The 13,124-nt window shown below is 38.2% G+C and overlaps 1 protein-coding gene across 1 annotated transcript; it reads right to left on the reverse strand.

Annotated features, from left to right (window-relative positions):
• Positions 1-8,019: 8,019 nt before the first annotated feature.
• Positions 8,020-9,323, reverse strand: LOC105922936 (macrophage mannose receptor 1-like). Its single transcript, XM_036146957.1, has 3 exons — positions 9,194-9,323; positions 8,693-8,927; positions 8,020-8,371 (listed from the first exon to the last, which is right to left on the reverse strand). The coding sequence occupies exons 1-3, from the start codon at positions 9,321-9,323 to the stop codon at positions 8,020-8,022; spliced, it is 717 nt and encodes a 238-aa protein (XP_036002850.1).
• Positions 9,324-13,124: the final 3,801 nt, after the last annotated feature.

The following is a 13,124-nucleotide window of genomic DNA, read 5'->3' on the forward strand; positions in this document are numbered from 1 at the left end:
AGAATTGGTCCAAGGACTGAACCCTGTGGTACTCCACAAGTGACCCTAGAGTTTGAGGAAGATTTATTATTAACATGAACAAACTGGAATCTGTCCGACAGATAAGATTTAAACCAGCCTAATGCTTTTCCCTTAATCCCTACAGTATGCTCAAGTCTTTGTAGGAGAATATTGTGATCAACTGTATCAAATGCAGCACTGAGATCTAACAGGACAAGTATAGACACAAGTCCATTATCTGAGGCCATGAGAATATCATTAGTGACCTTCACCAGAGCTGTTTCAGTGCTATGATGAGCTCTGAAGCCTGACTGAAACTCCTCAAGTAGGTCATTACTTTGTAAATGTTCACATAGTTGATTAGCAACTACTTTCTCAAGAATTTTAGATAAGAAAAGAAGATTAGATATAGGTCTGTAATTTACTAACTCATCTTGATCAAGAGATGGTTTCTTAAGTAAAGGTTTAATAACAGCTACTTTAAAAGCCTGTGGTACATATCCATTTACCAAGGATACATTAATCATGTCTAAAATAGGACCACTGATCAGAGGGAATACCTCCTTAAACAACTTGGTTGGGATTGGGTCTAACATACAGGTAGAAGGTTTAGATGAAGCTAAAATTTTAGATAGCTCAGAAAGCTCTACTGCTTTTAAACAGTTCAGACACTGCGCAGGTTCTAAGGATTCCTCCAATGCTGCCTCACTTACTGAGGATGAGGTAATCATGTTTGGGAGGATGCCAATTATTTTATTTTTAATGGAATCAATTTTATTTATGAAGAATCCCATAAAATCATTACTACTAAGAGCTAAGGGAATGGATGGATCAACAGAGCTGTGGCTCTGAGTAAGTTTGGCAACTGTACTGAAGAGAAATCTAGGATTATTCTTATTCTCCTCAATTAATGATGAAAAATATGCTGCTCTAGCTCTGCGAAGGGTCTTGTTATACAACAATAGACTGTTCTTCCAGATTAGGTAGGATTCCTCTTGGTGTGTAGAGCGCCATTTTCTCTCCAATTTCCTAACATTGTGCTTCAAGGAACGCAGCTCTGAATTAAACCAAGGAGCCAGCTTCCTGTGAATAATCACCTTCTTTTTCAAGGGAGCTACATTGTCTAATGCAGAACGCAATGACGAAGTCATACCGTTTACAAAGACATCTATTTGTGAATTGGAAGAAACAACATTGCTGCTATCTGCAGGGCATTTCTGCAATACGGAGGATATTAAAAAGGGGACAGACTCTTTAAGTTTTGATACAGCATTATCCGATAAAAATCTACTATAATGGAACCCTCTTTTGGGGGTGGAGAACTCAGTTAGATTAAACTCAAATGTTATTAAAAAATGATCAGATAGGACAGGGTTGTGAGGAAATACTGTTAATTCTTCACAATCAATGCCATATGTCAGAACAAGGTCTAAAGTATGGAGCCGAGAGTGCGTCGGTTCATGCACATTTTGAGCAAAACCAATTGAATCTAGGATAGTTTTAAAGGCTACACTAAGGTTATCACATTCTGTGTCAACATGGATGTTAAAATCACCCACTATAATAGCCTTATCAGTATTTAACACCAAATCAGATAAGAAATCTGACAACTCATCCAAAAACTGAGTGTAAGGGCCTGATGGACGATACAAAACAACAAACAGAAGAGGTTTTATTGCTTTGCAGCTTGGATGAGGGAAACTGAGGGTTAAATGTTCAAAAGAACTGTAGTTATTAATTGGCCTGGGACTAATTAATAAATCAGACTGAAAGATAGTTGCCACTCCTCCTCCTCTTCCCACAGATCTAGGAATGTGGAAATTTGAATAACTGGAGGGGGTTGACTCATTTAAACTAACATAGTCCTCTTGTAGCCAGGTTTCTGTGAGACAAAACAAATCAATCTGTTTATCAGAAATCAATTCGTTAACTAACAAAGTCTTTGGAGGGAGAGACCTTATATTTAATAGACCACATTTAATTGTTTTATTTTTAGGTTCAAGGTGAACCGTATTGATTTTTATTAGGTTTTTATGATTTGTTCCTTTTAGATAAGTTTTTGATCTGTTAAGTTTTGGCCGTGGGAAAGACAACGTATCAATAGGGTAATGGGTGGGTAACAGTACAGAAGCTGCAGAGAGATGTGTTAAACTACGGCTCTGCTTCCTGGTCTGGACCCTGGATTGTCAGCATTTAGGAGGACTAATAAATCCGGCCAGATTTCTAGAAAGAAGAGCTGCACCATCCAAAGTAGGATGGATGCCGTCTCTCCGGATCAGACCAGGTTTTCCCCAGAAAGTTCTCCAGTTATCAATGTAGCCCACGTCGTTTTCAGGACACCACCTAGACAACCAGCGGTTGAATGATGACATGCGGCTAAACATGTCATCACTGGTCAAATCAGGCAGGGGACCAGAGAAAATTACGGAGTCCGACATTGCTTTAGCAAACTCACACACCGAAGCAACACCAACTTTAGTGACCTCCGATCGGCGTGATCGGGTGTCATTACCGCCAGCGTGAATAACAATCTTACTGTATTTACGCTTATCCTTAGCCAGCAGTTTTAGGTAAGATTCTATGTCGCCCGTTCTGGCCCCTGGCAGGCATTTAACTATGGTCCCTGGTGTCTCTAGTGCCACGTTTCTCACTATTGAGCTCCCAATAACCAGGATCGGCTTCTCAGCGGGTGTGTCGCTGAGTGGGGAAAATTTATTTGAAACGCAGACGGGTTGGTGGTGAACTGGGGGCTGAAATCTAGAGCTATGCTTCCTACGAACTGTCACCCAGCCGGCCTGCTTACCCGGCTGCTCGGGTGCTTCTGGAGGACCACTAAGTGAACTAACGCTATGTCTATGTGGCTCCGCGCTAGCAGAGGGGCGGCTATCAGCTGGTCTTTCCATAGCACGGAGCCGGGACTCATGCGGCAAAGGACCGCGGGTCGGATTCCAACCCGGGTCGACCGCGTCGAGGACTAAGGCCTCCAAACAGGGGTCGCGTACCCGCTACGCCATGACGCACCGCCGCTCAGATTTTGCTCTGGCATCTCCACTCATACACCCTTGGTGGTACCAAGCCGAGCATGAGAACCCCTTCCTGGATTCACCTGGTTCATCCACAAACACTCTGGTTCTTCCAGCTGCTCCTCCTGCCTGCCGTTTCTGTGGTGCTGTCTTAACCCCTTGGCAGCATTCCATCTGTCAGCCCTCCAGTCACTCAGCCACCTGTTTCCATCAGTGAGTTACAGTCACAGAGTTCCCTAGTCACTCATTTCCCCCGGATAGGTCTCCCCAACTAAACGGTAAGCGGTGCAGCTTCTGGTACGTTTTCCCATAGTTCGATCCTCAGTAATGTTATCCCCTTTCTTCCCGCAGTCGTTCCAGCTCTAACGTTCAGACCTCGCCTGTCTCACACGCTGTGTGCTTTCCCGTTATTGAGCCTTTAATAAACATCTTTAAACTGTTTCTGCTTCGGTTTGTGTCTGCATGTTGGCCAAACACTTAAAAACCATGACAACAGCATCTTGCTTTTGCATCCTGACCACATTTTCCATAGTCGTGTTCCCCTCCACATCTTGCACATATTTGTCTTCCTTTGCAATTATTTGCTGTGTGACCCATTGTTTGACACTTGAAACATCTTATTGGTGCCAAAATGAAATATCTGACCTAATAGCAAAGATAACCTATTTTAACTCTCTTTTTTTTTCACATTTTCAAACTCAAAAAAACTGACAGGCTGTCTGTTTTAACCTCCTTTCTTTGTGTAACCACTACTTAATTAACAATAAATTCAGTAGGAAAGTTACTTTTGTTCTAGGGTCATACAGGAGGATGATAAGCATACACGTTTTAACAACTCAGGTTTATTTTCTTTCTCCACAAAAGAATAATTACCTCAATAAAATTAAGGTATAAAACTTAAATTGTCCACCCTTAAAAATAACTCAAATTAATATTTAAAAAAATTAGGGTAGGTTTTATAACCTGTAGCTCTAAAGCTCATACCAACAAAGAAATTACAAATTTCAGTAAGTCTTTCCAATATAACAGTTCAGTCAGTTCAGTCAATGTGCACATAAATTGTCCAGTTTGAAAATGTTCATGAACAAGTAGTTGTGGAATAACCAAAAAAATTAAAGGATTGGGGGCCCCCCTTTTTTTTTTTCTCCATTTAGGGTTTGAGCCCTGAGAAATGCATCTCTTTGCAGTTGATCTTTAGCAAAAATCAGCAGTCTCTTGTTGCTCAGATATTTGTGTGATGGAGCTTGATTATTAAGGGCTTTATACATGAGCATGAGAATTTTAAATCATAATCTAGATTTAATAGGAAGCCAATGAAGGGAAGATAACATTGGTGAAATATTATCTCTATTTTATTTTCATCAGTATTCTTGCTGCAGCGTTTCGGATCCTCTCCCTCCTGGTCGGATATTCCATTATTCTATCCCTGTTCTGGTCAGCTCCTTGTTTTATTCCTGGTCCTTGTCTTCACCTGCCCTAAATGTAAGTTTTGCTGTTTCGTTTATAATAATCCGCTTTTCACTCATGCTGCTTCCAAGCTCTTGTCTGCAATTTGGTCCATCTACAACCACACACATCATGACCTGTCCATATTTGTCTCAACAAAAATATTTGCTTGACAGCTTTGAATTCAAGTTAGTTTTATCTGTCTAATTTAATTTTACTCTTCCAAGTCTTACAACTGAAAGGTCATCCCAGAGGAAAAGAAAACTGGGAAAAAAGTGAGATCTCAAAAATGTCTTGTTTCTTTATCCTAGACAACAATTAGACCTAGTTACCACCAAGTTAAGACTGAAGCCCGTTTCTTGTTTTTATCATAATTGTGACTCTAAAACCGTTTAAAAACTAATTTCTGTAATATTCTCAACTCAGCCTTATTTATTTATTTTTTATTTAGCACATTATAATACAACCCAGTTGGCCGAAGTGCTTTACACACTCTTAAAACTAAGACAGCAAATACCATAAAATGCAAAATAAAACACAGATACACAAAAACAAATAATACAAAAGAAAAAAAAACTCAAACTGAATTGAAAGCCAAAAAGAAAAAATGTGTTTTAATAGATTTAAAAACAGAAAGTGGGTTGGCCCACCTGATATGTAAAGCTAATTTATTCTTTTGTTTTTCTTTAACAGTGTCCTGTGTGGCAATGTGGCAATAACAATTGTCGTCTTAATGCCAAAAAGAACCCAACAGATTTCACTTTCACAAGTGGAGCAGTACGGTTTTCACCATAGTGCTCCGCTTGATTTATGCATGTAAATAGTTTTATTATAATTCATGCAGGGAATATTTCATGTTATATGGACACTACAATGAGAAAGTAGAAGAGGAAAGGAAAAACAAGAAAAAAGGAGAATAGGTGAAAGAATAAGGAGATAAAAGTTAGAGAATGATAAAACGTCATCAGTCTGCTTCATCACCTGCAAAGAGAGATGTAAAAAGAACAGCACAACCAATGGATATAGTATAACAGAAACAATAAAGTAGCACCTTGATACCATTGCTGAAGTATATGTAGTATTATTTAATCCGACATGTATAATGTGGTAGCTGAAGATAAAAGTATGGGCTTTCTGTATGGATGTGAATCTCTAAGTACCTGGAACCAAGCACTTGTAGTTGTTTGTGAGAGTACACTTGTGCATGTAAAGTTTATCTAGAAGAAAAATGCTCAACAGTGGTTGTGAAAAGCCAAAGACGCGGCCCCCTAGAGCACCAAGGCAGGCACCGGGGGACCCAAAACCCCAGATGCCCAAAGGGACCCCCAAAGTAAAGGTGCCCAAGAGGGGCCAACACAGGAAATCTGCCACCCCCACCCCTCCACCACCACCACCAAGGGAAGAGGAGAGACAGCCCCGAGGAACTCCTCCAGCCACCACAATGCCGAAGCCCCCAGGGGCCGCAGGGAGGAGCCCGTGGGCATCGGTGGTGCTGCGCTGAAGCACCACCGATGCAATAGGAGGAGAAATTGGATCATCTAGTTTAGTCAATGTCCTGTATAATTTAGACAGTAGTTTTGGGGGGTTTAAATCTAGGAACTCTAATATATTAGTTGGAATTGGTAAACCACTTTTAATATGCTTAAATTAATTTCTAATTATAGATTTAATTTGTTCATATTCTAAGAATTTATTTATTTATTATTTATTAATGCCATATTGCATATTTAATCTAATCAAATAATTGTTCCAGGTATTGAATAAAGGTATTCAATACCTTTATTCTTCCAGTACGAAAAGTTTATCATATTATTATTTTGTAGGATGTCAGGATTTTTCCAGATGGGTGTACGACTTCACGGGGTAAGTGATGACTTCGTCATTTTAAGAAACTCCTATCATGCTGTCAGAGAAGAGCTGATGTTGATATTTTTAAAGCATGCATGGCATTTTATATTTGAGCTAATAAACGGCAAATCTGAAATCATGATATTGTTGCATATTTTCTGTTCTGTGTCTATCCTGGATTGTGTTTTATCCATTTAGAGATATATTGTAGCCCATTTGCTAAGTAGTAGTTATGGAAGTTAGGCAGATCTAGTCCCCCTCTGTCTTTAGTTTTCTGTAGCGTCTTTAAGCTAATACGAGGTGGTTTATCTTTCCAAAGAAATTTAGAGATGGAGGAGTCTAGAGATTTAAACCAGTCGGGTGATGGTTTATTGGGGATCATTGAAAATAAATAATAAATTCTAGGTAAGACCATCATTTTTATTGAAGCAACCCTACCCATAAGTAAAATTGGAAGCAATTTCCATCTTTCAAGGTCCTCTTCTATCATTTTTAAAAGCAGGATGTGGTTACGTTTTGGTAAATCTGCTTAGACCACACAGTAATACCCAAATATTTAATACTTCCTGATTGTAGTTGTAAATCTAGGGGGGTTCTGTAAGAGCAATTAATTTTACTGGACAGACATGATTTATGAGAAAAAAATAATATAGAATATTTTTCTTTTTGCTATGATTTTGTAATCTCTTTGATTCTAAGATCCATTATTTAGTTTTTTGTTGTTTTTTCCCCACATTGTGGTTTGTATTATATCATTTTTAAATGCTGTTATTGGCACCTCTGCTCTCACTTGTCTGTATATATATATATATATATATATATATATATATATATATATATATATATATATATATATATATATATATACAGTATATATGTGTGTGTGTGTGTGTGTGTGTGTGTGTGTGTGTGTGTGTGTGAAAGCGATATATATAAATGTGCAATTTGTGTGTGTATATGATATTAATATGTAACCGCAAAATACATAACTGTGTGTATTTATCTCATCTATTTTGACTTCAGTTTAAATAGTTTTGATTCTGAATAAATGTGTGTAATCTAACTGAAAGGTCACGAGCATTGTGAACATATGATAAAAATGAGATCAGAGCTGCCTTCATTCTGACAGCAGCAGTCTGATCTGTGGTCTGACCCAAGATGGCCGCCCTATAGGCATATCGGCCTAGTGGCCAACAGTGTCCAATGGGGCAGCTACGTATATAATGTCTATGGGTAAAGTGAGTAGAGGAAAGAAAATAAAAAAGCAGTTATCTATTGATAAAAAACAACGGTTTGAGTTACCTGGGTGTCTGATGACTTTGACAGGCTGCCACTGATCACTCTGACGTGTTTGTAGCTCCAAATCATCTTATAGGGGATTGGTTCTGATTATTTTTTCGTCTTTCACTTTAAAGAGGTTTAAGGGAAGGTCCTATCTCCTTCCACTTGGTTATTAAACCTGCCATCTGTGGGCAGTGCTATTCCATATAAAACCTGCCTTTGGAATATGCAAAACAATGACAAACAATGAGCGCAATTATTTGCAGCTTTAGTGAATCCCACTGCATGTTAAATAAACTAATTTGCATCCTCTTTTCCAAGAATTTGAAAACATTGTACTGAAATGTCCCATAGTGAATACTTGTTGAGAGAGAGAGAGAGAGAGAGAGAGAACGAGTGTGTCTATGTGTGCATGTAAGCTTTAATAATTAGAACAGATGAAATTAAACTCCTCGCTGTCATTTCTTTTAAACCACTGATGTTCTCCTCCTGTCTCCATGGCTCCAGACATGTCACAGTCATCCATCAGTCCATCTGGAGCCCAGTTCTCATAGCTGACCACTTCATCACTGACCCAGAACCAGAAATCCAGAGTACAGGCGTAGTGCAGTCCCGTCCAGACATAATCAGTGGAGGCGTTCTTGGCTTTCTCCTGGACCCATCTCTGCTCATCCAGGTTGGTGATGGTGACCAGGTCATGGTGGTGATCTCTGCAGTAGTACAAGGCTTCCTCCCACGTTTTACTTTCTTTGATCAGGATCACTTTATCTGTCATGGAAGTTATGTGTACAAACAAATGATCTTTCAACGGTATCTGAACAACAAAACATTTTGAGTCTGGCTTTCTATGATCCAACTAATTAATTTCTATACATGTTTTTCATACTTCAGAAATACATAAAAACATAACTGTACAAAATAATCATTAGATCTAATCTTTATACACTTGCTGTATATTTTATGAGAACAACTCACCATCATAACAGATGAAGGGTTTTTTAACATCACAGCTGTCATTCTTCCATCTGCCTTCACCATCAAACACAGTCATGACACATCGACCACTGTTGTATTGTGTATTGTTCAACTCATTGTTCCAGTGTCTGAAAGAGAAACTGCTTCCATCTGACCACCTCCAGGAGTCTCGGAACAAACCAATGAATATTGGCGTGTTTTCTCCCACTGACTTCATCACCTCCTCCAGCTCTCCATCCTGTAGCTGCTTCAGTCCACTGACCAGGTCTGTGTGATTCTCTCTGCAGTAACTCTGAGCTTTCTGCCAGGTCTTCTTCTCTCTAATCAAGTGGTATTTATGTGTTGTGCTAGTTTCTGTAAAGAAAACAGATAAACTAAGATCACATGACTTTTTGTTGTTAAAAGAAAAACAAACCATAGACCATCTAAAGGGTGAAGTTGGAGTATACATGAAAAAATCAAAAAAGTAAATAAAAAATTCTCACCATCATAACAGAGGAAATATTCCTGCCATTGACAACCAGTATCTTGCCATTTAGAAGTATTTTGCAAACGCCCGCAATTCTCAGTTGCTACATTTCCTCTATCAGTCGGTTCTTTATCTTTCCAGTCTGTCTCACTCTCATTGAACTCCTCTCCAGGCAGAGACCAGTACCATGTTCTGTTGACATCTGGTGGATCATGCAGACCAATCCAAGCTCCCCTCAGATCTCCTGCTGAGTTACTGAAGAGTCTCTCCATGTCTGTCATGTTAGACACTGTGGCCAGGTCAGTGTGTTTCTCTCTGCAGTACTGCTGAGCTTCAGTCCAGGACTTTTCCTCTTTGATGTAGTGATACTCATAGAGATGACAGGTGATTAAACAGCACTGACCTGTTAACAAACATTTAGATATATTTACTAATTAATAAAAACATTCAAATGTCATTATAATATATTTTAAGTGTCTTGGACTATTCTAATTTTACTCTGTGTGATAAAAGTAAAAGCTGCCATGACTCCCCAGAATTTACCGGAGTCAGTACTGTAACAGAATCCAGTGATTTTAGTTGTGCTTTGGATCAACTTACCCATCAGAAAGAGCAGAACCAGACTCCACTGCATCTTTGCTGTCAGACCAATTATTTCACTCCAACAGTTTGTCTCTGATGGATGAAAAACACATTTAAACACTTCATATCAATGTTTGGAAACCTCCAGCTCTCCCTCTACTGTTCAGAGAAACAATGATGAGAGAAAAGAGGATCTGAAGCCAAATATGAATTCAATATTAAAATTGTTTGATGTAAGACATCTAATATAAACAGAGTGTATTTATAGGTAATATGGAAACTGAAATATAGACAATCAAGGGAGACATAAAAGTAAATTTTTACCTTGTTGAATTTGATGGTTCTTCTTGATGCTCTGCTGGAAACTGTCCTCAGTCAAATGTTAACTTCTTTCAGACAGAGATCACTGAATAGCAGCATTCAAATATTTTAGCATTTGAATATTCAAACCCGACAGGTCCATGTTTCTTAGGAACATAATTTATAAATAATTAAGAGGAAGGAAAAGCTATGTACAAAACAACATCTACATACTGAGATAATAATTAATCTAATACTATTTAAACACATTCTCAAGAACACTGTTTCATTACGCAACGCTGCACGTCACGCGTCAGGATGCATCTTAACATGTGGTATTGTTTTTATAGATATGTATGTACTTTACACATATCAATTGTATCACATGTTCAGAAAACTGAAAGCATGTTTTTTTCTGAATAAGGCAGAGTTTCAAGTCCTTTTAATCAATCTTTTGTCTGGATAGATGGTTATAGTTTTATCAACAGTGACAGCATCCTCACAGAATAATATGTAGGAGGCTAAAAAGCTTGTCAAGAGGCGTGAATCATCGCAGAGTTTGTTTAAAAAGCTGTCCTGATCAGAAAAATGGCAGATTTTACATATTGTTCCAAGGATGGCAGCTGAGTGGTGATGTCACACCTTTTAACATCTCTCAATAAAAATACTGACTGCTGTCCAGCCTGACTGACTTCTAGAGGACTATTTCATTTCTTTTTGTGGGGGCGAGGGACACTTCTGGTGGTCCAGTGGAGCAGGCCTCTCTGGCCAGAACTACCGTTCCCAAACACTATGTCTAGGTGTTGATGTGTAAGACTCATCACCAGAAGAGTTAAGAAAGGTTTTTATCAACTTCGTCAAATAGCAAAGGTGAAATCAATCTTAGCAAGACTTGACTACCCATACGGAAAAAAACTGGAAAAAACATATAAGAATTTACCACTACCTCAGTAGTAAATATAAAAATAAAAATAGCCTATAAAATAAAATAGGTCAATCTTTTTCTGAAATAAAAATATTTCTATGAGAAAAGTAGTATGCAGTTCCACAGCAGTGCAGAGAGGGGAGCAGTGCAAAGAGCTCCGGTCAGCGGCTTGCGTGGAGCAAGGATCACGGCGCAAATTTGAACTATATCGATATATGCGATATGGTCTAATCCCATATTGCATTTTAAAATATATCTATATATCGCCCAGCCCTAGTAGTTGTCTAATGGCTCAATATGAATATGACTCAACTACAGTTCATAAGAAGCAGTGATACCTTGAAGAACCATTTCCTTCCATTTGGTGTTCTCTTCTTTAAGGTCCTTTACCTCCTGCTTTAACTCCACCAGTGTTTTTCTCAGGTCATGATTGTCAATTGAATGAGACTGGCCAGGTCCATATATGTCTTAAGGAAGTCTTCTGCAGGGTCCGCCCTCGCCTTTGACTTATGGTTGTCAAGATAAACAGAATTGATAGCAATACTTGGTTACCCATTATGTACTGTAGAACTAAATCAGCAGTGTTCAATTTACATATTACCACTGGAAAATATGATAATTACATATACTACCGTAAGATAAAAGTAAATGAATGTCACCTTAAATTTCTTTGGCTCAGTCTCAATATCAGTGGAATCATCTGAATCGCCTATATATTTTGAGGCCACCGACACCCTTTTGGTCAGCTGTGGTCTTTCCACCTCTTCCAGCAGAGTTTAATTTACAGGTGTTTTCAAAGCGGGTGCCTATCTTCTGCCAAAGGACACTTTAGATATTAATTTTAAGATACATCTTGACAGTGTAGCCTACCGGCTCCCTGCTATAACTTAATTCGCACCAAGCAGCTAACTCTCTGTGAGTTCAGCTTTCCTACCAGAGCACCCTCACAAATTATTTGTTGTAAGTGACAGTGAAATAATTTATTTCTTGGAAAAAACGTATGTTTATTTCAGATAATGTATTTTAAGTTGTTTAGTTCACATTTTGAGGTTTATGTAAAATTATTGTATTTTATTTCTTTTCAAACTATTTGTTGAAAGTTGTCGCGAGATTTGCGTATATAAGAAAGGCAGCGAGATTTGCATATGAGAGAAGGAGCAGAAGTCTGGAAAACAGCTACAAGTAGCCGTCTCGTATTTCCTGTAGTTGTCAAGGTATTTGTATTAATGTTTGTAATATTTTGTAAATTTATTGGTTATGGTGTTTTAATTACTTAATATTTTAATTTAGAGTGGACAACGATGAATTAATCTGTTAAAGACCTCCGAAGTGGCAGGCAGTCACGAGGTAACTTTTGTTAAAGTATGTGTCACCTGACTGTCTGTAAATGTATCTATTTCTAAAGCTTTGTTTTTATTTCTGTAGTTTTCACGGCATTTATTAAAGAGCCCGTTTGAAGGAAGGAATTTTTATTTTAAAAATATGAGCTCAACTACAACAGCAACACATATATTACCATTACAAAAGGTAAGATTACTTAGTAATGTAACATTAACTTTGTCTGTGGCAGCTCCACCACTTCCAGTTATAGTTCTATCAGCTAACATTACCATTAAGTTAGAAGGCTACACTGTATGACCAGTGGCGGCTGGTGCTAAAAAAAACTGAGGGGGGCGCACACAAACAAACGAAAAACAAACAAAGCAAATCTTAAAAAATAGCACTATTTGAACATGAATTTTGCCCTCCTTTCCTTCTGCCCAGCAAATTTCTCAATTATATTCTTAATTGTTAAAGTCAGTCATCTCTGTGACTAGTCTTTTCTCCATTGACAACATGGCCAATGCATTCAGCCTGTCCTGAGTCATTGAGTTTCTCAGAAAAGTCTTGATTCTTTTCAGAGTTGAAAAGCACCTTTCAGCTTTCAGCTGTGGTCATGGGTGTGGTGAGGAGGATCTTCAAGAGCGTGACAGTTTCTGAAAAGACTTCTTCTAGATTGTTTTTCTGATTTTAATAACATTTGCTGCCATTTTTTAAGGCTGTGTTATGAAATGTGTTACAGCATTTTTGTGGGACAAGATTATACAAAATTCAGTAACTAAATGTTTTATTCCCCATTACCCATAAACTTCAGTACAACTTAAATAATAAAATATCTTGCTGACAAACATTACATCAACATACCTACACAGCATAGACACAACTAAAGGTATTTCTAACTACAAAGCACATCTTCCTAATATATTAAATAACATTACTATAAACCAGTGTAACA

Source organism: Fundulus heteroclitus, chromosome 14 (genome assembly GCF_011125445.2).
Source record: "Fundulus heteroclitus isolate FHET01 chromosome 14, MU-UCD_Fhet_4.1, whole genome shotgun sequence".
NCBI lineage: Eukaryota > Metazoa > Chordata > Actinopteri > Cyprinodontiformes > Fundulidae > Fundulus > Fundulus heteroclitus.